This window comes from Protomyctophum parallelum (genome assembly GCF_964188405.1).
Source record: "Protomyctophum parallelum genome assembly, chromosome: 1".
NCBI classification, from domain to species: Eukaryota; Metazoa; Chordata; class Actinopteri; order Myctophiformes; family Myctophidae; genus Protomyctophum; species Protomyctophum parallelum.
This window is the reverse complement of record NC_139697.1, coordinates 20063879-20090313: the sequence shown is the minus strand read 5'-3', so window position 1 is coordinate 20090313 and position 26435 is coordinate 20063879. Positions and strand designations below refer to the sequence as shown.

Genomic DNA, 26435 nt, shown 5'->3' with positions numbered 1-26435 from the left:
TATAGACTCAGAGCCACCTACAGTGTCTTCCAAACTCTCTCCCATGCATGCAGTCAAAGTTCAGAGTTTTTTAATGTATGTAGAATTATATGTGCATCATGTAATTTACATACAAATGTGAGTACTTGGTTTATTCTCTCCTCCGTGTCATCAGTGCCCATATACCCTATAGGTGGGGTTGGCGAAAGCGCTTTTCTGTGTGGAGTTTGCATGTTCCCCATTTCTGGGACCGGCTTAATTTAACCCATTCTGACCTGAGATCAGATTCATGCGAGGTTTCCACTGGACACACACTGGTCTGATTAACCCATTCTGACCTGAGATCAGCTTAAAAAAATGTCAGTCGTTCTTCGATTTTTCAAAAATAGCAGACCTACAAGCTCGTATGAGCTTGTAGATCTGCTATTTTTCAATAGCTAAAGCATAACATGATGCTAACACCAAAATGGGTTCCCGTTCAGAACGGATTGACATTTGGAAACATATGCCTGCAGTGACCCCGATAAGGGAGGATCTTTACGACTCTTGCAGTGATTCCGAAACATATTGATTTCAAGGACCCCCCCCCCCCCCAGTTTCACATGCAGGCATTATGCTACGGACCCCCGATTTAATGGCATTTCTATCTCTGGTATACCCCAATTTATATCGTAAAACCACTGTTAATTTAACTCTGAGAGTGTACAAATTTGGTTCCATTTGTACACTCTCTGCAGTTACAGACCCATAAGGGTCCATTTGGTTCCCAACTATCTCTAATTGAGCTATAGGTACCCCCTGGAACTCCCTCAAGTACCCCTAGGGGTCCCTGGACCCCACTCTGGGAACCCATGTCCTAGGCCCTAGGGTATACGTAGGTATCTAAACTGCCTCCCTCTGGCCGTTGCTCTCCCCAGGTGGCAGAGTATAGAGGGAGTGCAGATTAGATTAGATTCGAAAAATTGACACTGGGTGAAAAAAAATGGGTTACAAAATCGTGGGGATATAAAAACAAAAAGAAAAGTTAAAAAGTGCATCCATTTGTCCATGCATGGCCTGCAGCAAGCTGTGGCCCAGGTTGTTAAACACAGCTGGTTCTGACTCCTATACACACAGTGCAGTCCATTACATTACCACGGCCACAGCGTATGGCCAGTGGAGATGAGATGAGACATTTATGTCTGCCTCACTCTGTCTGTAATAGTGTGCAGCCATACACCCCAAATTGCTCACATGCTCAATAGTTGGACACATTCAAGACTTTCTCTTTCCCGGGTTACCTGTTTTCCAGAATTCGTAGTGCTCTCTCGCATCCATCCATCATCTCCTTTCACCATGCCTTTCGTGCTTCCACATCTCAATTGTCCTCTCTTTTCCCCAATTCTCCATCATGCTATATATTCTGCCTCAGTTGCTCTTTCATCCCCTGTCTCGCTCCTCTCCATAGCTTTCCTCTAACAGTTGCTCTTTCATCCCCTGTCTCGCTCCTCTCCATAGCTTTCCTCTTTCATCCCCTGTCTCGCTCCTCTCCATAGCTTTCCTCTAACAGTTGCTCTTTCATCCCCTGTCTCGCTCCTCTCCATAGCTCTCCTCTAGCAGTGCTCTTTCATCCCCTGTCTGGCTCCTCTCCATAGCTTTCCTCTTTCATCCCCTGTCTCGCTCCTCTCCATAGCTTTCCTCTAACAGTGCTCTTTCATCCCCTGTCTCGCTCCTCTCCATAGCTTTCCTCTAACAGTGTTCTTTCATCCCCTGTCTGGCTCCTCTCCATAGCTTTCCTCTTTCATCCCCTGTCTCGCTCCTCTCCATAGCTTTCCTCTAACAGTGCTCTTTCATCCCCTGTCTCGCTCCTCTCCATAGCTTTCCTCTAACAGTGTTCTTTCATCCCCTGTCTCGCTCCTCTCCATAGCTTTCCTCTAACAGTGTTCTTTCATCCCCTGTCTGGCTCCTCTCCATAGCTTTCCTCTTTCATCCCCTGTCTCGCTCCTCTCCATAGCTTTCCTCTAACAGTGCTCTTTCATCCCCTGTCTCGCTCCTCTCCATAGCTCTCCTCTAGCAGTGCTCTGCAGGGCAGCCTTTCTTGCCTATATACATTACATCTTGTTTGGTTTTCATGGCATCTCACGCTGTCCTCCCACATCTATCACAGTGGAGTAAAGCTGTCCTCACAGTGGAGTAAAGCTGTCCTCACAGTGGAGTAAAGCTGTCCTCACAGTGGAGTAAAGCTGTCCTCACAGTGGAGTAAAGCTGTCCTCACAGTGGAGTAAAGCTCTGTCCTCCCACATCTATCACAGTGGAGTAAAGCACGCTGTCCTCCCACATCTATCACAGTGGAGTAAAGCTCTGTCCTCCCACATCTATCACAGTGGAGTAAAGCTCTGTCCTCCCACATCTATCACAGTGGAGTAAAGCTCTGTCCTCCCACATCTATCACAGTGGAGTAAAGCACGCTGTCCTCCCACATCTATCACAGTGGAGTAAAGCTCTGTCCTCCCACATCTATCACAGTGGAGTAAAGCTCTGTCCTCCCACATCTATCACAGTGGAGTAAAGCTCTGTCCTCCCACATCTATCACAGTGGAGTAAAGCTCTGTCCTCCCACATCTATCACAGTGGAGTAAAGCTCTGTCCTCCCACATCTATCACAGTGGAGTAAAGCACGCTGTCCTCCCACATCTATCACAGTGGAGTAAAGCTCTGTCCTCCCACATCTATCACAGTGGAGTAAAGCTCTGTCCTCCCACATCTATCACAGTGGAGTAAAGCTCTGTCCTCCCACATCTATCACAGTGGAGTAAAGCTCTGTCCTCCCACATCTATCACAGTGGAGTAAAGCATGCTGTCCTCCCACATCTATCACAGTGGAGTAAAGCTCTGTCCTCCCACATCTATCACAGTGGAGTAAAGCTCTGTCCTCCCACATCTATCACAGTGGAGTAAAGCTCTGTCCTCCCACATCTATCACAGTGGAGTAAAGCTCTGTCCTCCCACATCTATCACAGTGGAGTAAAGCTCTGTCCTCCCACATCTATCACAGTGGAGTAAAGCATGCTGTCCTCCCACATCTATCACAGTGGAGTAAAGCTCTGTCCTCCCACATCTATCACAGTGGAGTAAAGCTCTGTCCTCCCACATCTATCACAGTGGAGTAAAGCTCTGTCCTCCCACATCTATCACAGTGGAGTAAAGCTCTGTCCTCCCACATCTATCACAGTGGAGTAAAGCTCTGTCCTCCCACATCTATCACAGTGGAGTAAAGCTCTGTCCTCCCACATCTATCACAGTGGAGTAAAGCTCTGTCCTCCCACATCTATCACAGTGGAGTAAAGCATGCTGTCCTCCCACATCTATCACAGTGGAGTAAAGCTCTGTCCTCCCACATCTATCACAGTGGAGTAAAGCTCTGTCCTCCCACATCTATCACAGTGGAGTAAAGCTCTGTCCTCCCACATCTATCACAGTGGAGTAAAGCTCTGTCCTCCCACATCTATCACAGTGGAGTAAAGCATGCTGTCCTCCCACATCTATCACAGTGGAGTAAAGCTCTGTCCTCCCACATCTATCACAGTGGAGTAAAGCTCTGTCCTCCCACATCTATCACAGTGGAGTAAAGCTCTGTCCTCCCACATCTATCACAGTGGAGTAAAGCTCTGTCCTCCCACATCTATCACAGTGGAGTAAAGCTCTGTCCTCCCACATCTATCACAGTGGAGTAAAGCATGCTGTCCTCCCACATCTATCACAGTGGAGTAAAGCTCTGTCCTCCCACATCTATCACAGTGGAGTAAAGCTCTGTCCTCCCACATCTATCACAGTGGAGTAAAGCTCTGTCCTCCCACATCTATCACAGTGGAGTAAAGCTCTGTCCTCCCACATCTATCACAGTGGAGTAAAGCTCTGTCCTCCCACATCTATCACAGTGGAGTAAAGCTCTGTCCTCCCACATCTATCACAGTGGAGTAAAGCTCCACGCTGTCACGCTGTCCTCCCACATCTATCACAGTGGAGTAAAGCTCACGCTGTCACGCTGTCCTCCCACATCTATCACAGTGGAGTAAAGCTCACGCTGTCCTCCCACATCTATCACAGTGGAGTAAAGCGCAGCGGAATTATTGACTCCGGTGTCTCTCTCTGTGTTTGATTGGACTGCTCTTGTCCGCGCACGTGCACACATGCATGTGTGCACACGCGCACGCACGCACGCACGCACGCACGCACGCACGCACGCACGCACGCACGCACGCACGCACGCACGCACGCACGCACGCACAAACGCACGCACGCACGCACGCACACACACACACACACACACACACACACACACACTATAATAGATGCATCAGCAGGCATGGATAGTGACAGCAAGGAATCCCCACCAGCTCTTGAAGTCTCTACAGCAGATTTTATTGCACACAGTCGCACGCACGCACGCACGCACGCACGCACGCACAAGGGTCTGACCACAGCTTAGAGGTATAGAGAGGTTGTCCGGTAATGAGAAGGTCACTGGTTCGCCTCCCTGTGGATCTCATTTATTTATTTTAATAATAATAATAAGGTCTACTTCCTTGACCGGACTGGCAGCTTGCATAACAAATGTCGGCGCTGATCGGTCCAGTGTTTTGCCATATTAGCCACTGACGCACGGCACACACACACACACACAGACAGACGCACACAGACGCACACATCCAGACGGCTCGGCCCCCAAGGTGCCATATCAGCGAAAAGCCACTACGCCGCTCTAGAGATCTGTTGCAAAGCCATCTGTTTCATCCCTATAAAGTCATCAGGACCGTGCGTGGCACTCTGGCTCACCTTCACACTGCTTCTGGCTAGTCCTCGGCTCAGTCGATTTAAGCACCTGCTGCTCTGTGGGGAATTCATACATCCCGATAACATGTCCTCTGGGATTCTATTGAGCCGCGCCGTGCACTGCAGAAACACACAGCAGGCAAGTAAATACACACACGCACGCGTGCACACGCACACGCACACACACACACACCCTGCTCTGCTCTGCTCTGTAGGAACATGATGCGCCCACAGAGACACACACAGTCATGCATATATAATATACCTGCTCTCTATTATCCCATTTAGGCCTGACGTCAAAATTAAAAAAATGTCTTAGATTTTCTGAAATACCCCATATTTCTATGTCAGTGGTGCTCAATATTTCATGTCAAGGACCCCAACAATGATATGTAATTGGCTGCCCCCATTTTGAAAATATGTAAATAATACCTCCCCAGAAGCAAAGATTTGAAAAGCGTTTGCTCTGAAAGATTATATTTCAAAAAAATACATTGCATGAATGCACCTGGGACGTATCCTCAGTGATGTATCCTGAGGTCATCGGGGTTTCGGGTCTACCAACATCATACCCCTCACTCAGGCGACCCAGCCCGGGGGTGATCACGTCCCGACTTACGTCCCAGTAGCTACCCTCAATCAGTCCCACTAGGGCAAAACCAGGGCCACACAATCCGTTGGAACTAGTCCAGAACTACTCTGCCTGGGCTGGGAGGTACGCTTCTGGTGCATGGAAGGACTAGTCTCTGTGGGTTGACTCCTGTCCGGGCCCCTCCTACGTCTCACCAGGTCCACTCCTGCTCTCACCAGGCCCAGGACCTGTGTGTTGCACCAGAGCCCCAGCACCAGGCACTTTATTCAGGAGTGGTGGGCAATGGTTCCGCAGACTCCACCCGAGCGAGAAGGTGGTGCTGTGGTTCCGCTTGCTGCTTGCATGGCTCTCCTAACGGCCTCACCGAGGGTTTGTTGGGCTTCCTCCTCACGGAGGACACAGGCTGGGGCACAAACCCATACCGCTCACCCGGGTGCCGTCTACATTCCGGCTGTCACCCGTCTCTCCGGTGTTCACCAGACTATACAGAAGATTGAAAGATTTGCGCCACATTTTCAAGATTTTTCAAAAATAGATCTACAAGCTCTCTTCGGTGCCGCGCTATGAGCTTGTAGATGTGCTATTTTTCAATAGCTAATGTGTAACATGATGCTTAAAACAACAAAAGGGGTTCCCGTACAGAATGGGTTAAACTGAACATATAACAACTACCGAATATATAACAGCTATCATACTGAGTGAACTTACCATAACCATACGATACGATACGATACAACTTTATTGTCAGCTTGCACTGAAATTGGTTTTGCGTCCATGACGTCACCGTTCGAGATACAGACAAGACATACACAATACATTACAAAATGATACACATTACACAAATCACAGAAACAGACAGGAACAAGATCATATCCTCTGGTTTACCGATGTTGGTTTAAAAGCAGAACAGACTGATGTACAAAAGAGTTCTTTAGTCTGTTTTTTATTTAGGGACTCAACTGTTGCCCTCAGTTGAAACATGCAAGAGGTCAGAAGAATATATTCTGCCAAAAATATAAAACACAAGTCGGTACAGTATGTATAATTGCTGCCCACTGACAGCTGCCCCAGGCTCTGCTGTATGTATGTGTATACTGTAAACTGTACCACACTTACACAAAATCTGCATTGCATTTGTTTTCCCATGGATTTTGCCTTCTGGCGGACCGCCAGTAGGCAGCGGCGGTGACATTATACACATAAATGGTGATTTATTGATTTTTCTTGAACCAGATAGCGTACATCAGTGATGCATGAATACAGAATTTTTTCTTTCCTCCAAATGAAGTACAGCAAGTGTGGGACTAGTTTTCTTATATCTGTATATTGGCAGAATCTCGTTTGTTTGCATTTGTGTATGTGCTAATTGAAACCTCTGTTGCCATACAATAAGGGTAATGTGCTATCAGCGTTATAGCAATGGATGTACATTAAGCGTTGGAAGTTCATGCAAACAACAGGGGGCTCTTTTCAACTTTTGTTTACTTATAATACAAACCCTCTGTCTGTATAAAATATAAAAGCAGTGTTGGAACTAGGTCACTACACATCCACTGAAGCAATATTTGGACAGTATTGGGCTGCAGGAAGTACTACGATATTCTGTAATATTGCTATCATCAAAAAAAAAAAGAGCAATTGACGAAGGAAGACGGGCCATTATAAGCCTTAGCTTAGAAGTATAGGTTTTTCCTTTAGAGAATATGCCACGTACGGTGTCCGCGAGTACAGCTTATCCTACACCATCTGAAAGCACTTGGAAAATGGAGGCGACTGACAGGAAGACGTGTGACAAGCCCAGAGCCACAAGAGAATCAGTAGACAGGTTTCTGAGAGTCAACAGCTTGCGTGATAGGTGACTCAAAGAAGGACACTTCCAGCATGCAGGTTTGACAGGCCGAGTGGCAGCATAAGAAAGCCATTGCTACGGTAAAAAAGAAGACGAGGCAAGGCAAGCCTATATAGTTAAACCGCACCTGGATACATGCCAGTAGATACTGTATGTGTAGGAGAATTAGGATTAGGATTAACACAGATACATTATCATAGGTGTGCGTGTGTGTGTGCGTGTGTGTGTGTGTGTGTGTGTGTGTGTCTCATCATGTGTTTGTTACAATTCTCTATTTCCACGAAAGCTTTTGTCACAAATGTACAACTTCTCTCCCGTATGATAAAATTTGACTATTATGAAAACCTGCAAAGCCAGTCAGTCAGTCCGACCATAACGTAGCTTTGTGACACGCTAATACAGAATTCCTTCCATATGTTGATCTGACCTCATCTGACCTCAACAAACCCTGCGCACTTAAGACACTAGTCTGCCCCCCACTGCCACCCTTAGATCTCCATATAGGGAGCTGACCTGTTCTGACATTCCAGATGTTGATCTGATCTCATCAAACCCCGACACGCTCCATATATGGTCAGTACAGAATTCATTCCATAATATGTTGATCTGACCCCCATATGCCAAAGCGCCAGCGCTCGGCCAGCAGTGTGCTGTTACCCATGCAGAAGCGACCTCGCCATTTAGCGCGAGGTCGCTTCTTGCATTCATAGGACGTCTATACTGTTTACTGTACAATTAAAGGGTTTCTAACAATGTGTGAATGTGTCTCGTAGAATTCGTTATCACGACAGCTTTTACCACAAACTGCACAAGTAAACAGTTCCCCCGCCTGGCTGTACTGTATGTGTACTGTACTCTAATGTGTGTCTTAGTTGTCCACTTTGTGTAAAGCTTTTGTTACGTGTACAACTAAAGGGCTTCTCTCCTGTGTGAATGTAAACGTAATGGTTTGCGAACCACTGTGCTACACTAAATGGAGCAGAGCCTTCATTAGCATCATTGGTAACACTAAGGATTGTCCAGGAATATAACCTTTTCCATCCATCCATCCATCAATCCATCCATCCATCCATCCTTCCATCAATCCATCCTTCCATCCATCTTCAACCACTTATCCAGAGTCGGGTCGCAAGGGCAACAGTTATGGTATGATATGATATAGTACTTTATTGTCAGTTTGCATTGAAATTTGTTTTGCGATCCAGTATTTATACAAATAAAATACAGTTACATACTGTACATAGAAACATAAGGGCAGAGAGCAATGTCCACAGCTCAGTCTAGTCCTGGCCAAAATCCTGATTAAGCCTCAGAGTCGATTGATGGACAAAAGACCTTATTGTATGTAGCTGGAACACCATATCTCCTTCCTGAAGGCAGCGACCTATACTCTCCACACAAGACATGGCTAGTATTAGAGGTGATATTCCTTGCTAACCTTAGGATGCTGTTATCATACGTGGATGTATAGAGCCTCTGAAGTGGTTGTCCAACAATCTTTGAACAAATGTTTAGTTGTTGCAGCATTTGTGACTTTAAGGCTACAGACAAACATCCATACCAGGTGGTACTACTGTACTGAAGAACACTCATAATAACAGAAGTGAAAAACTACTAGCTACTAGAAAAACTACTAGCACCAAAGGGTCTTAAACGGCGAAGGAAATAGATTCTTTGCTTCCAGCAGAGATTTCCAGCCTTTCCAGAGCAACATTAGCAACTTCCTCCTGGGGGATCCCGAGGCGTTCCCAGGCACAGTGTGGAGATGGTCCTTGGTCTGCCCCAGGGTCTCCTCCCAGTGGGAGGTGCAGCGATCAAGGACCTCCCTAGGGAGACGCTTGGGAGGCATCCATACTAGATGCCTGCATGAATCACCTAAGCTGGTTCCGATAACCTTTTCCATTTAAGAAGGACCATTAGACTCAGGGATGAGACAATAATGACCTATCTCCCAGACTCCCTCCCCAGTCAGAGTTCAGAGTTTTAATGAATGTAGAATTATGTGCAGGATGTCATTTAAATACAAATTTATTTTAAATTAAAAAAACCTCTCTCTCACACTTATGCCAGTGTGCCAGTGAGTGATCACCCTCCTTTGTGCCAATGTAGGACCAATGTTGGTTCCAAAGGTTGCTTATACCCCTGCTTTAGGTGTACAGTTTAAGTGACATATGGCATTGCACAAATCACATTGCCTGGATTTGGTGTACCAATTTCAGTATAGGCCTTAGCTATTTTGAACATGACAGTGTAGGCGCGCGCCCACACACAATGCACACACACGTGCACGCACGTGCACGCACACACGCACGCACGCCGCCCTGCCGTGGAGGGAATTACACAGGAGGGGGGCAGGAAGGGAGCCCCAGACCTCCTGGGCCACCGACACTTGGTGGCCCAGGAGGTTAAAATTCTCACGCTCGCTCTCTCAAGAGTTATTTTTTTGTTTAACATCTACATTAGGCCTACTTAATTTAGTCTGGAAAATTAGATAATGTAAAATAATTGTTAATTTGATCAACGTCTCTCCTAATGCCACCACATTAATACAACATGGAATTGTAGATAAAATCGTGTCCAACGATAACAACATATCTATGTGTTTTGGGTCTGAGAGGCTAAATGTCATCAAATGGTGCGGTCCGTGGCTCAAATGGCGAATAAACAATGGCCCTTGATATGAAAAGGGTTGATAAAAACCCACTGCTCTTATAGTCCAATTACTCGTCCAGGGCTATAGGATTCATCAGCCTCTGGCGAGGTATAGAGAAGTTTAATGGTCTGCAGAAGAACTGGGTACCAGTGTGTTGTCCACAAAGAGATAACCATAAAGCGCATTGCTCCTCCCCTCAACTAGACGGAGTTCACTAATTCAGTCAGATAACTAGCGAATAGATTGAACAGATAATTATTATAGAATGAGAGTGTGCATATAACATTTTATCCTGCCGTCCTGCTCTGCTACATTGTTCTCCCTGCTACACACAATTAGACAACCATCGTTAAACATTAAGAGCAGGGAAATAGATATACAATAACAACCACCCCTATAATGGGGAACAGAATAGCAGAGCCCACCGGTGGTGCTGGGGTGGCGGTGGGACTCGTGGGAGCAAACTACAACAACAACCAGGAAGTTAGGAACGCATATAGCAGAAGAAACGCAGGAAGAACGCATTCTTAGGTGAGCTTAAATACTGCACTAGAGCGTCACAGTCCCGCCCCCTTTCACGACGAGGCCAGGCCCAGGAAATAATTCCCAATGCATTTTCCCCATAGGCATTTCAAAAAGTTTTTATTTAAAGACCTTTTAAGCGTCGTACGAAGCCAACTCGAGTCGTGACAAATCATGATCGTGGCGTAAGCGTCCATGAGGAAAATGAACGAGAGAGAGGGGCGGGACTGCAACGCTCTATTGGTCAGCTGATTGCAAGGTCAGCGTATATGACATATGGGTCTTGCATAACACTGACTACACCCCTCGAGTATACCTGATTGAAATAACTCTGCAAGCTACGTATATCATTTTCAGCATTTGTTCCCAACCTTTTTATATATACTGAAGTACCACGTCAGAAAATATTTGCTTTGTTAAAATACAGGAGCGTATACATGCCCTTTTTTCCATTCCTAAGCCAATAATGCTGCTACTCTGACAAAACTCGGTCCAATCACTAATCAGCACAACTGATGATATTTCTATTTCAACCAATGCTTGGTTATAAGAACTACCGACATTTGTCTTTTTTTCCTCCTTTGTTGGGCGATTCCTCTGTGTACCACCAGAGGAGGGCTCAAGTACCACCAGTAGTACTAGTACCTGTGGTTTGGTAACCTCTGATTTACAGCACAGTTGGGCATGCTGGTAACTAATGTCCCATATTGGTGTTTAATCTGTGCACGCATAGCTGAATATTTTCTGTAAGCAGAATGCCGGGCAGAGGTTTGCTGTCCGTCGGGTTCTGCAGAGTGCACTTCCCTCTCTTCGTTTTCCTCAGACATGAAAGCAAAGTAAACAAAGGACATAGGGGAGTATGTCATACATAGGCCATGTCAAAAGTCAGGCTGGCCGAAAAGATAAGTCAGTCTGGCTGAAAAGGTCTCCCAGGTATAGTCAACCAGGCTATAGTAAGATCATTGGAGACAAACTATTGCAACTTCAGGACAGTATACAACTGGCTTTTCAATGAGCTACCCATTTGAGCCCTTCATTTCAGCTATCAGGCCCTTTTCGATCTAGCATACAATTGTTTGTTTGTTTGTTTGTTTATTTTCACATACAAAAATATTTCGGATAGCCTAAAAACCCTCCAGGGGCTTGCAAGTGGCTTCTCCAGGCATGTTTATACATTCATAGTTGTTTTGGTTTGTTTAACTTTAAAGAAAAAACATTGTCTCACTGTGATGCTGTTGTTTTTCTGTTGTTTTTCTGTAATGTGTCTCAGTTGTTTTCACTGTTTGTACTTTGTTTTCTCGCTGTTGTTGTTCTGTGTGGTAGTTTTAGTGCACTTGTTTTTATTTTTCTCCTGTACAGCACTTTGTAAACTCTGAGTTTTAAAACGTGCTATATAAATAAAGTGGATTGGATTGGATTGGATTGAACATACAGATCTTAAACATTAGAATACAGATAAAATACAGGGACAGTGAAAGGACGGAAATGTACTGTATAACAAGAAAAAAAGCACAATAGACAAAAGTCAGACAATAAAACCGCTATAGGAGAACATTGAGTACACATTGAGTGTGGGCATTTTAAATAAGATTTGTTTTTAAATAGCTTTATATCACCTAATCCATACAGCCCATGATCACGGTTGCTGTGTTATGTTTATAACTTTATATTGTATTTTAATGCATTGTGTGTATTCTATAATTATAATTATGTTTTTGTTGATGTTTTGTTGATGACTGCCAGTGTGCCAAAGGAAAATTAAAATGTTAATTAATTAAATGGTCAATAACGTTTTCTTTTATCTTTATTGATTGTCCAAAAAGCATAAAAGCGTGCTTTTAGTTGACCCATAGCTCTCATTTGTGTACAGTCACCATGTTGGAGCGAATAGACGGTTCGTCAGCGCGACACCATCTGTCAAACATGGTGGAGGAAGAGAAGCATGATTGTTCTGGGACTGGGATTGCTTTTGCTGGTTCCAGCAGCAACTTGTGACTCGCAGTCTGAATCTCAAGTGCCACTACAGCATTTTTAAACAATGTCCCCTGGTCTATAAGTCTATACAGTGGCTTACCAGGGCTTCCTTTTATATAGCAAGATATAATGATTTGACCAAAACACCTCCATGGCTACTGACCGTGTCACAACTACCTTAGATTTTTGTATATTTTTTTTCTTCCGTTTTTCACGTGTTTATGAGGTGACAGTACTTCATTAGACCCCTTGGTGTGGTTGTTATGTGCAATGATGTCTGCCCAGTGTTTAGGGTTTCTTGAGGCTGAAACCTTGACTGTCCTTGACTGTTTTCTCATGCCAACAAAGCTCCATTGAATTGAATTGACTGTCAAACGTACCAATGAAAAATACAGTGATATACACGTAGGGACATCACACTATCATGTTTTAGGCTGGGAAAAAAATCATGGCACTCTATCTTTAAGAACATATATACAGGAGATACAAATCATTTGAAATGAAAGTGTGGTAGGCTTGAAATCGTGGAAATGTTAAACCCAGTGGTTTGCGACGAACTGGACAGAATTAAGGATGAAAGCAACGTAACCTCAACGTAACCTCAAAGTGCAACAATATATGATTTCCATTGTAGAAAGAATGCCACGAGTGTGTTCAGCTGTTATATCTGCAAAAATGTGTCTTTGATGAGTCATAATTTATTGTTATTTGCACTATGCTCTAAGTGAGAGAAGTACTACCGTAGCAGACAACCCGCAGCACTCCAGGTTCAAACAAAATCCTTATAGGTGCAAGGCTCGAAAATACAAGTTGAGATGAAGAAAATGCCAGCACTCATCATATGTCCTTTTGCATGACTTTATTTACCTCTGAGACTGAAAACGTACGCGTTTCAGCCTGTCTGGCCTTCCTCAGCGTTTGTAACACTATGCTTTAAGAAGTGACAGGACATTGAGAACATTGTACAATCTAAATTAATCTAAATAAACCCAGGAAACATCGCAGATTTTGACCAGTATTATTATGTAATGTATTATCATGTATAGGCTACAGTATGTATATAAATGTATATATTTTGCATACTTCATGCATTTCATGTGTGTTGATCCACTTGCACTATAGGCTTTACAAGGCATTTGTTACTATATCCAAGTAAACCAAATGAGCAATTCTGATACTGAAGAAGATGTACGATTGTGTGTGTGTGTGTGTGTGTGTGTGTGTGTGTGTGTGTGTGTGTGTGTGTGTGTGTGTGTGTGTGTGAGGGTGTGTGTGTGTGTGTGTGTGTGTGTGTGTGTGTGTGTGTGTGTGTGTGTGTGTGTGTGTGTGTGTGTGTGTGTGTGTGCGTGCGTGCGTGCGCTCCCTTCCAGCGGTACTGTTTTGGTGCTTGCTGGACATCGTCCCCATTAAGAACGAGAAAGGAGATGTGGTGCTGTTCCTGGCTTCCTTTAAGGACATCACAGATACTAAAGCCAAAGCCTTCCCAGAGGAGAAAAGAGAAGGTCAGTTCCGTCTGTCAAAGTGTGTGTGTGCGCGTGTGTGCGTGCGTGCATGGCTGCGTGCGCGTGTGCTGTGTGTGCACACGTTCGCGTGCGTGCGTGTGTTTGCAGCTGTGTTTTGTTTCTGATTCAAGTCTGTATAAGAAACAATGTTAAGCCTGCGTAATTAATGCTCTGTATAGTCTGCCAAAACAACACTTCTTTTTGGCAAGCCACACCTTCAGATAAATTAAGTTTTAGCAGAAAAAAGTGTCTCTTGGATGCAACTGCTATACGCAACTTGTCATTGTTTTTTGCATTTAACAACGGCAAGACAAAAGAGCCGCTATACATTTCCTCGTGTCTCCTTAATCTTATTTCTTTTGTTAACTTCTTCAGCGCCATGAAAATGGTATATATACACTATCAGCCGAGATTAGTTTGGAACACATGCATCTCTGCCCTTCTTTCTTCTTCCGCTTGTTCCAATTTATTTTAACCCGAGTGCTTACATTATATTTTATCGCACCTCGCGCAGCATGTGCAGTGGCTATTTAACAGGCTATTTTCTGCTTCGTAGCTTCCCGCTAGGCCTCTCTTTGTAAAATAGATCACAATAGGGAGCTGGCGCTGCCCGTAGTTTTCATTTGTAATCTCAACGAGAGGTTGAAAAACACCATTATGATAGTGATGGACAGGACAATAGCACTGCTTCTTGATAGAGCGTGCTATACACAGTGGTGTAAAGTAACTACACGTGTACATTTACTCAAGTAATGTATACTTACAGTACAATTTTGAGGTATTTGTATACTTTACTTGGGTATTTCCAAATTTCCAATACTTTTACTTCTACTCCACTACATCTCAGAGCCACAATTATGTGATTTTGTGATTTTGATCGGAAAACATACATTAACAGTAGACATTTCGGCCAAAATAGCAGATCTATACTGCTACTGTAGATCTGCTATTTTCTGAATATTTTGTACACATTTTGAACTTTTGAAATGGGATCATTCTGCAATATGAGTAATTGTACTTTTAAGTACATTTTGATGCTGATACTTTTGTATTTTACTTGAGTAGCCTACATTTTGAACACGATACTTTATACTTGTGATGGAGTACATCTACATTGCAGTATTTATACTAAGTATAAATCAGGCTTAATCGACCAGTATGTTTTGACCAGGATGTTATTTTATTTTTTAAATATATTTTTTATCCCACGATTTTGTAACCCTTTTTCCACCCCTGTGTCAATCATCTAATGTGATCCTGGGCTCTACACACCCTCCACCAACCTAGTCCCCCATATAGGGGGGACATGTGGAGAGCAACGGACTTGAACTCATGCTTCCTTCATGCCTGAGTGTCCAAGTTGCTCCTTTACACCTGATAGGGGGGAGTTTCCCTGGTTGGACGTAGCACGTGGAAGGAACACGTTATTCCAACCAGTTCCTTTCCCCTCCATCAGGCGCCCCGGCTGGCCAGGGGGAGGCAGTTTAGTGACCAGGGGCCCGTTCCACGAAACTTGGATTAGAGATTAAGCCGGGCTTTAACACATATCCTGGTTTAATATATCCTGGATCAGTGATTAACCGGTTTCATGAAAGCTGGTTGATCTTGCCAGATTAACTTAATCAGTTAACCTGGATATGTTGAGGCTTGATTTGGTTTCATGAAAGTGATGCTACATTAGTTACCATGGAAACTAATGCTTTGGACTTAGCCTGCTCCGGACCAGGCTAACAGCAAGGTTTAACCTAATCCTGATGTCTTTACTGTTCATTAAGCAGTCAAACTGATCACAAACCAATGATGTTTTCCAGATTTATTCAATTATTATGGGTTTATGTTGCCTTATTTGTATCGGTCTGCATTAAAGGACTAATTTAAGCACTATATACAATCAAATAACCAAAATATATAGGCTGCACAACATCATGACAGCTTGTGAGCTTGTAGATCAGCTGCTTTTGGTGAATATTCCCCATGAATAGGTTTGCTGTCGTGCAAGTGCACGGTTAAGAAGAATTATTATATTATATTATTATTTTATTTTTTTGTAAAAGTGAAAACCACGAAATATTACCATTACTCATTGTTTTACAACATATTACCATTGTAACGTTTCACCCACTTCTAGTCCTACATACTTACACCTAGAAACCCCATTCAAACCTATTTAGGTTCATCCTACGGTGGACATGTGTGCCTGAAAAGGAATCTTTGAAATGTTTCATAGTTTTAGAAATATAGTGCTTTCAAATTTGAGACATTTATAGGCAGATAGTGGCACTTCAAAAAATCACTTTCACCTAGAAACTCCATTCACACTTTGTAAAATTCAGCTTACTGTGGAGACACATGCTGGAACTTTTTACTTTGAAATGTAGTTTGTAGTTTCTGAGTTATTTAACTTTCTCAATGGCAATAGCACAAACTTTGGCATGCTCCCATGACCCTCACCAGTCTGGCCCCTGTCTGGACAACAACCCCCTTCCCCAAAGGTAGCTCCCTCAGAGGAGGGAGTTATGGCCAAATATCACAATGCGACAATATCATTATGCTTACAATATTAAGAATTCTGTTTTAAGTTAATAGTAGTGGTAAAATGTAAACTATATTTTTGGGGTAGTTAATCATTCAGTCTATCCACTATTGAGAGTATGTTCTCTCTTTAATTACAGCAGCAGTATTTATTTTAGAAGCTTAAGTCCTTGTATCAGTAAGTCTTGAATAAATACTGCTGCTGTAAAGATAATGAGATATACAGAAGGGGGCTGTAATGCAACTATTAAGGATGCAAACTGCCTTAACACTAGGAAGTCTGAGCAGCCGTTCTGACCAAATTTGAGATTTCAATGTTTATTTTCTTAGCCCATGGAGTCCAGAGAAAGTTCCCCTTGCATGACTTTGTCTAAATATTCGATTGAAATCATCTCTGTTTTTTTTCCCATTTGAAACGTTTTGTAAATATGATTTTAGGCATATATCTCTTACTCAGTCTGACTATAATCGGCACAATCGACCGCCGTCCCCCTTTCTCCCCCACTCGTCTTTTGTTTGCGCTGCTTGATAATGGTGTTAATGGTGATTCCCCGACATTTCCTTTTCACTTGATATCGTTTCGTAGAGAGCGCCTTATATAGCACCTTATATACCAAATGAAAGCCCCAATTCCATAGTTTACATGGTACACACAAACAGACAGCTGGAGACCAGTTTGGCTGGTTAATTAACTTGGAATTTGTTTATTATTTTGATAAGATAATAGGAATATGAATACAATGATTATTATCATTGTTATTATTATTATTATTATTGAATGCTCGGTTAGACTCGACCCGACATTTACTTTCCATGAAGCGAGAACGCTTGCCGATGCGCGATACAAAATAAAAAGTGTTATAATAATAATTCCAACCAGATAGACCTCCCGAACCGCTACATGTTTTGTCAGTCAAAAGAACAGTTCTTTCTGCAAGCGACGTGGAACGTATGTAGGCCTGCTGCTGTGGATTAATTTGTTTCACAGCACAGCCTATTCTATAGGCTAAATATCGCCAGCTCTTTGTCAGTCAAAATAGTTCAGCCTGTCCGTCCTTCTTTATCTGTAAACCTTTCTGCAAGCGACCAGACTCACATGTGGAGTTTATTTTTTGTATCACCAGGCTGCAGGCTTTGTATTTAGTGTGCAAGGCTTACATCCGGTAAGCCACTGTATGCGCTGATTTCCATACACAACACATACACGATCCGTATCCTCTCCTCACCGGATGTTGAATTCACAGTGCTAACGGCCGTATTCTGAACGATGTTTTTTATTAATTAAACTGATATAACAACATAACGTGGCTAATAATTGTTTATTTGGAATGTACTTTGGCTGGTAATTTAGGTAGATATAACGCGACTCACTTGTATAAGTAATTTACCGCGGACAGGCCGCATTTAATGCAATACATTGGCTTTAGTAATGTTGTTAGCTTATAATATTAGCAACTGTAAGCTAACGGCTGGAGGACTACGGACAATCCGGTCAATAACATCATTACACTTAAACATTAATACAATTATGTCATGTTTACATGCCTAGTCAAGCAGTCTGTACATCGCGTGGGGTCACATATATTAATTACATCGATAACACACAAGAAAAGACAAGTGATCTTTGCTCTTTTGGAAGGAAAAAAAGAACAACAAAAGGCATGTTGCAATATAGTACTAACGGGCAACGGCAAAATATATATTTTTCACATGTATTATTAGTTTTATACATTTTAGGAGTGAAAACATGTGTTAAGAAACATATTATGATTTAATTCGTTGGAAATGGGATGCAGGCTTGAACAATGTCTTCTCCAGCTGGAGAGGGACGAGTGGGGGAGAGAGCGGCCAATCAAATCGCACCAAAAACACGGTCCCCCTGACCGTTCAGCCGACTGAGTAGTAGTGAAATTTTTTCAGACTTCGTAGTGTTAATACCCCATGAAGAAGAAGGATCAGTAAATCTGTGTTCTACAGAATGGGTCTAGAGACAAAAAGCCAGACTGTCTATTAAGCCAGGCTTGCTGATCCCGGCTCGCCAAATCCACCAATTCTGAGCCTCGCTTGGCTTTAGTGGAACGGAATAAACCAGGCTGTAAAGATCAGGATTTAAAAAGCCTGGCTTTGGCCTAAATCCTGGATTAGTTAATCCAAGTTTCGTGAAACAGGCCCCAGGATGGACCAGGATGTTCTTTAATTATTATTATTTTGTTTAGAACAGGCCAATTATTTTTGACCTCTTCTTTCTCCCAATGTAGTCATTATGCCAGAGAACACTCTGTTATACCCAAGGGCACCGGGGAGCCCCCACCGGGAGGGCTTATAATAATTTTTAAAGTGCTTTTTTTAAAACAGGGTTGCAAAAGTGCCACGAGGATAAACAACAACAACAACAACAACAGTCAATTAAAATTCTAATTGCAATTATAATTATTAACAACAATAAATAATCAAATGAAAATAAATGGAGGCAAATAAAGTGTGCATGGAAATGATGTGAATGGGGATGCACGCGCAGATTAGGCACACGTACCAACGGACATGCGCTGCTCCCGTGCTTGTGGTTGAGGTAGGTTGTCGGTCTAATGACAGTCGGACCAATACTATGTCTAAACTAAAGCCTGTACCCGAATAAATAGGAAAATAAAATCTAAAGAACAGTCTTCTTGATATGTTCATCTTTTCAGTCACTGACTCCTCAGGCAGGTCATATACCAGAGGGGCCTGAGCTGCAAAAGTCCCAAGGTGACAACAGGCCAGGGCGAGTCTTTGGGACAACCAAGAGAGACCTACCTGAAGATCAGTGTTGATTTCATGGAGCTTTTTTCACTGACGAAAACTAAATGGAAACTATAAGACTAAACTACTATAAGACTAAATACTGACAATTTCGTCAACAAATAAAAACTAGACTAAAATGTTAGGAAGGGACTAGTGGACAAAATATCTACTATAAGTAAAAGACACAAGTCATTTCACACTTGTTCGCACGCTGAAATTAGCAGATCTACAAGCACACAACGCTGCTGCGACAGCTGGACATACTGTATAGGAGGGGCTAGCGGCCCTCAAAAAGCAAGGTTTAAAAAAATACAATTGACCAACACGTTTCGGCCACAGGGTCCACATACTGTAATTGGTCTCCCCAAATTCGATCTTGTATACATCCATCCATCCATGTTCAACCGCTTATCCGTAGTCGGGTCGCGGGGGCAACAGCTCCACCAGAGTGCTCCAGACTTCCCTCTCCAGAGCAACATCAGTGACTTCCTCCTGGAGGATTCCGAGACGTTCCAAGGACAGTGAGTCAATTTGTTTCCTCCAACTGCGCCTTGGTCTGCCCCCGGGAGGTCTCCTCCCAGTGGGACGTGCGTCGAGGACCTCCCTAGGAAGGCGCCCGAGAGGCATCCTAACCAGATGCCCGAACCTCCTCAGCTGACTCCTTTCCAGGCGAAGGAGCAGCGGTTCTACTCCGAGTCTCTCTCTCGTGTGACTGAACTTCTCACCTTATCTCCAAGGGAGATGCCAGCCCAAATTGTATTTAACCGTGCGGACCCCCAATTGAAAATAAGCTGTGTCAGGATTAGGAATCCCCTTAAGATAACATTTGTTGTTAAAACGTCATGAAGCCTCCGAAACCGTCAGTGTATACTCCTTGAGATGGTAGTGTAACTATAGATTTAGTATCAGTTGACAGTTTACGCTGCAACCCTATTACGTAATGCATGGGATTACAGTCAGAGTTAAATCCGGTTGACGGCGTGTCGCATTGTCGATGAGGATACTTTAATTTATGCAGGTAGACGTTGTCAGAAGACTAGAGAGATATACTGTGGCGTTATCTCCACACTCACGTGGCTATAGCCTTCCGGGATTCTTAGAACCTTTGCTGCGGCAAGCACAGACTCTAAAAGCATACAAATTTGTTATTTTTTCACCAATGTAATGAATTCCCTCAAAAAAGCTATACAGATATCCCCTTTTGGCCCCGCGGAAGGCATTCTAAGGAAGGTCGGGGCATGTGTGTGTTGTTGGTGTAAACTTTGGAAGTTGTTCATCAGAGAAGGAGTTTCAAACTCCTTCTCACCATATACAAGGCCAGGTCCCGGTCTCGCTCCACCCTATACATCGCCGATCTAATCTCCCCCTATGTCCCAACCCTGCTCCCTGAGATCCTCATCCAAAGACCTTCTTGATCCCCGAACTTGTCGGCTAAAGTCCAAAGGAGACCTGCAGGCTTTCAGCACCATAGCGCCACAACCTTGGAACACACTGCCCTTATACAGATCAAGTCCGCTGAATCAGTGTCCTCTTTTAAATCCCTGTTGAAAACACACTTTTATAGATTATAGCCTTCACTGCCAATCTAACATTTTAGTATTTCAGTCAGACAACTCACGAATAGATTTAACCAATATTTATTAGAGAATGAGAATACAATATTAGACTTCGGCGTTCGGCTCTGCTGCATTGTCTCCCTGCTCGGCGCGATTAAACACCATCGTAAAACATTAAGAGCAGGGAGATAGATATACAATAAAACCCCCGTGGGGAGCATAAATAACAGAGCCCACCGGTGGTGCTGGGGTGGTGGTGGGAGCAAACATCACATAACAACCAGGAACCATAAGCAGAGGAAGGCAGGAAGAGCATGCAGACTGGTGAGCTTAAGTATAGCCCACCCAATTGGTCAGCTGACTGCCACATCAGCGAATTACGTGCAGGGACTTGCACACACTTATACACACATATAGTAATGCAGCATGTTAACCCATTGAGTATAGTATGTGCCTTTGAGCATGGCATGAACCCCCTCGAGTATGTCTGCCTGAACTATAACTCTGCAGGCTACGCATCATATCTTTTTTCCTGCTGCTTATTATATTTTGTTTTCTATTGAAATGTCTTCTGCTGTATACTTTTCTGCTTGTTGATGTAAAGCACTTTGTAATGCAAATTTGAAAGGTGCTATATAAATAAAGTTTTATTATTATTTATTATTATGTTTGCATGTATACGGAATTGCTACAGCTGAAATCAGTTTCCCACCCCTGCTGTACAGTAGTGTGTACAGTATGTAGCCGTGCTGTTGCAGCATGTAGGCCAGATAAAAGGATGCTTTCATTAACAGTGGGGAAACCCCTGAAGGACAGACGGGAACAGGTGGACACATGCACACGTGTGCGCACACACACACACAAAGTCAGCTCCCCTTGTATAGTCCTTCACTCCGATTGGACACTGGCTGTGCAGGGAAGCCCTGTCTTTGTTTTCTCCTCTCCTCTCCTCTCCTTTCCTCTCCTCTCCTCTCCTCTCCTCTCCTCTCCTCTCCTCTCCTCTCCTCTCCTCTCCTCTCCTCTCCTCTCCTCTCCTCTCCTCTCCTCTCCTCTCCTCTCCTCTCCTCTCCTCTCCTCTCCTCTCCTCTCCTCTCCTCTCCTCTCCCCTCCCCTCCCCTCCTCTCCTCTCCTCTCTCCCCATCATTCCCTCCCCCCAGCTCTACCCGCCCCACCCGTCCTGTCGCCCATTCCAGCTATAGCTCCTACCTCCTCCCCCCCCCCTGACCCCTCTTTCTACGGCTTTAAAGAGGGGGTGGAGGGTGGAGGGGTGTGGTGGGGGGGGGGGGGGGGGGGGGGGGGGGTGGTTTGGGGGGACGGTGGAAATTCATTAGATCTAAAAATAAGTGTCTCTGTGTCTCTGGTGCTCCATGCCGTGGCATGTCCCCCATGGCTCCTCTGCACATTATGGATGAGTCCTGTCTGCTCGCCTCATCTGCAGTACACGCACGCACGCACGCAGGCACGCACGCACGCACGCACGCACGCACGCACGCACGCACGCACGCACACACAACCATGGACGCAGAAACAGAGATGCAGAAAAGTATACCTATGGTATATAGGCATCGCGATGCGACGCATTGTGAGCTTGTAGTTCTGCTATTTTCAAAAGGGCCAAAATATATATAGGGTTGAAGTGCAGGTTAATTAATGTACATTACAATTTTTTATCAAAATTTAAAATCTCCAAAGTAACGAGTAACTAAGGTTTTCAAATAAATGAGTGGAGTAAAGTATTTGAAATTATGTGAAGGCTCAAGTAATTAAGTACACATATCTCAAAATTGTATAGTACAGTACTAAGTACTGTACTGTGTGCACACACTCTTTAGGAGGACACACTCTTCAGCAGTTATTGCCCGCCTTGGGGAGTATAGTGAACTACATTGCAATTCATGTCATTAATGCAGTTCCACTCGTATAAAAAACGTGTCTTTAGTTAACCAAACTCGACATCTTCCTGCAGGGTAACTTTGTGCTGTGTTGTTGAACATTTTCTAAAGTGTGAAGTAATTGGCAGCGTGCAATGCTATATATATGCTTTCAAAATACCTTCCCCCTTATAACACACTGGCTGGTTTATCGCATGCTGCAGCTTTAATATCGCTGTGATATTCCCCCTGGAGCCAAGTGTTCTCCTCTGGGCCACATGCACGCACTGCAGTGAGGATGGTATAGTTCCACGCACGCACGCACGCACGCACGCACGCACGCACGCACGCACGCACGCACGCACGCACGCACGCACGCACGCACGCACGCACGCACGCACGCAACGCACGCAACGCACGCAACGCACGCACAAAACCACAAACAAAACCACAAACAAATGGACTCCAGCAGTTCACCATGATGAGAAATACTATTTCTTTCATTATTATTATTATTATTGTTGTTGGTGATGGTGTTCACACAGTGAGATCAAGCGTGTGAGATCAACCATGTATATTTAAATGGAGAAATAATTATGCAGACACATTTTTCTCTGACGTCTGCAATAATAACCGACCCCAAAATCCAGGTGCTTTCCTTTCCTTTCCTTTCCTTTCCTTTCCTTTCCTTTCCTTTCCTTTCCTTTCCTTTCCTTTCCTTTCCTTTCCTTTCTTTTCTTTTCTTTTCCTTTCCTTTCCTTTCTTTTGCATTTATTGAAATTGCACTTTTTCCACTCTATTCTTTTTATGTTTATTTATTTATATATTTGTTGGTGTTTGCCTTTCGGGAGAGTATATTAAATATTCCCGAAGAAATGCAATATGGCATATTGTTTATTTTCTTTCGATGCCATCCTAGGGAATAATGTATAGCTGTGTCATAATGACATGTACTGCGTGTGCGTGCGTGCGTGTGTGTGCGCGTGTGTGTGTGCGTGCGTGCGTGTGTGTGTGTGTGTGTTCAGAGCGGCGGCGCGGCAGGGTGAAGACAGGTTCTCCGTTCAGCTCGTTGCGGGGCAGCACGGTGCTGTACCACATCTCTGGTCACCTCCAGGGACGCAGGAAGAAGAGCAAGATCAAACTCAACAAGGTACTGGGAAACTGTGTCCATTTCTTAATATGACGAAAAATGTATGTTCGTCGACTATACCTTTCTTCTCTGACGAAAAATAAATGGAAACTAAATGAAAACTATAGGCTACGATAACTAAAACTAAGACTATATAAATATAGTCACAATTTCGCCAAGAAAAATAAACTAGACTAAAATGTTAGGAAGGGACTAGTGGACAAGAGATCGAAAAGTCATTTTACACTTGGTTGCATGCTGAAAATAGCCGATCTACAAGCTCATGATCTATAGGTATGATTTTGCCCACTCGATTAATAATTAGCGTTCCAATTTTTGAGCTCTGGCTCATGGACTTAGAACCAAAAAGAACTGAATCGGTTCCCATTGGGGAACCAACCGGTGGAAAAGGGGTCTGAGTGTGCAAATGGAACCGAAAATGGGGCCTGTTTTGTACACTCAGAGTTAAAGACCTGTAAGGGTCCATTTGGAACCCCCTTGAGGAACCCTGAGGGTCCCAGGCCCCCACTTTGAGATCCACTGTCTCCGACATCTGTCGTGTCGGATCGGTACAAGATATGGAATCGGTATCGGCAAGGAAAGAATTGTATCGTGATATATTTGCTCCTTGATTCAGGCTGTCAGTCAGTCTAGAAAAATGTATTCTGAAAGAAAGCTAAAGTATTACTAATAAAATCCCTCATTAAAGTGTTCTGTTGTCAACAGCCACTCTCCACTCCTCTCCAATATTTATCTAATTTCAGATTGGAAATGTTTCAATTATACTCTATTGTAAAGCGACTACAGTACATGAGAACTAAAAAGTCGCTGAGAGGCGATGGGATGGGCCATGTTGTCTGACGCGCTCCGCCGCAAACAAAAGGAAATTCGCTGGATCCAAACGAAGCATTTTTAGCGTTTTATTGAAGCAATATAAATGACCCATAACAGTGCTCAAACGTAAAGAAAAAAAGTTCACAGCTTCAACTGAAATAAAGTAAATTAAATAAAGCAAATTAAAGCGGTGTAAAGCGGTCAACAAAAGTATGGCTTCCCACTGCACCCCCCCTCTCTCTCACTGTGTGCTCAGCAGGTTAACAGGTGATGTTAATTAAAGAGAACCAGGTCCACCCCTATGCCCGTCACTCAATCATCCACTTAGACACCAGTGACAGCCCGCATTCATTTAATTGACCATGACCAACATATCAATAATAACCAACATAACCATTTCATGGCTCCTATAGATCTATTAATGTCTAATTAGGACTTAGAGTGATGGTTCTTGGTTCAGGGAGAAAAGGGTACGGTCAGGCACAAAACTTGCACCAGTAGACCGATAATCCCCGCCAGCAGGATTTGTTGCAGTCTGCTTCATTGTGACTTCAAAAATGATCATTCATGTGTATGTAATCGTTATATTTATATAATATTTAGGACAGAATGTACCGTCCCAGCAGGTGGGTTATTGTGAACATTTTGGGATGGGGCTTAAATTCCTCATAATTAAAGTCCTAAAAATCACTACAGGTGCTGCTGTCAGTGATTCTTTTAAACAAGAAGAGAATGTGGGTCCCCTTAAGACTTAAGTCATCTAATCAATCAATTTAATTACTAGTATACCACCCGCAAATATATTTGTGAGCCTGTTAGATGGATGCTGTGTTTGACTAGCGCCAAGTGTTTTCCGCTTGTCCTGCAGGTTAGAACAGGGGCTCTCAACCTGGGGGTCGCGACCCCTCGTGGGGGGGCTGGTCACCAGATTATTTTGGGGGGTCCCCAGATTTTTATTTTAATTTTTTTTGCAACTGAATGGCTGGACAATGGAAATTAAGGTTCCCCAAACCTTTTCACGCCAAGGACCCCCAAATTGACACTAATTAGCCCCCCGGACCCCCATTTGAAGATATATACCAGGGACCCCCATAAGAGATTTTTGCGGCTCTATAGCAGTGAACATTTTAATTTCAAGGGCCCCCCAGTTTGACATGCATAATTAGTCTACGGACCCCCCTTTTAATGGCATTTCTATCTCTGAGACCACAATTGATATAGTAAAATCAATGTTAATTTAACTCTGAGAGAGTACAAAATGTAATAATTATATTGTCAACAGGCTCTATGGTGCTTTACTGTATTACAATTATCCGGAGCTCTATCGTTATACAGCTCAAGTGTGATATTAAATATATGGATTTTCAAATCACTTATCCACAGTTACCATTTGGGTCATAGAGCACCGAAGTCTGACGTCACTTTCAGTAGAGGGCGTCAGTCCCCAGGTTCATGTATTTGTTTAGTTGCATTGAAATCCCCATTGAGGCGATTTGAGATCGCCTCATATAACAACTGTGTTTGAAAAATAAACATGTCACCCCGGCCGCTTCACTCATATGGATATGAAGAATCAACTGACTGAAAGAAAACGCTAATGTTACTGCTGCTGAATTAGTTAGATTTTCGCTAGAAGCAGACTGTATCATATATGAGTGACTGACTGTTGCAACGATACAGAGACACCTTCCTGACAATAACGCCGAGACAGCTTGTTTATTTTTGGACCACAACACTTATAGTATACGATATTAAGATCACCCCATGTTATTCTCCATAGAGAAATTACTTCCGCGAACCAGGGGAATCGTCCGGATGAGCGAGTTACATCAGGACTTCGGTGCTCTAT

The 26435-nt window shown here is 43.6% G+C and overlaps 2 protein-coding genes across 2 annotated transcripts in view; one reads left to right on the top strand and one right to left on the bottom strand.

Moving 5' to 3' along the window:
* Positions 1 to 26435, bottom strand: part of LOC310867021 (cytochrome c-like) — a 453272-nt gene that overhangs the window by 206628 nt on the left and 220209 nt on the right. The window lies entirely within an intron of this gene.
* Positions 1 to 26435, top strand: part of kcnh8 (potassium voltage-gated channel, subfamily H (eag-related), member 8) — a gene marked incomplete at both ends in the record, with an annotated part of 139831 nt that overhangs the window by 35692 nt on the left and 77704 nt on the right. The window contains 2 exons of the mRNA XM_083769261.1: positions 13752 to 13883; positions 23649 to 23773. Coding sequence (XP_083625387.1) covers positions 13752 to 13883; positions 23649 to 23773 — 257 coding nt within the window. The remainder of the gene's footprint in view (positions 1 to 13751; positions 13884 to 23648; positions 23774 to 26435) is intronic.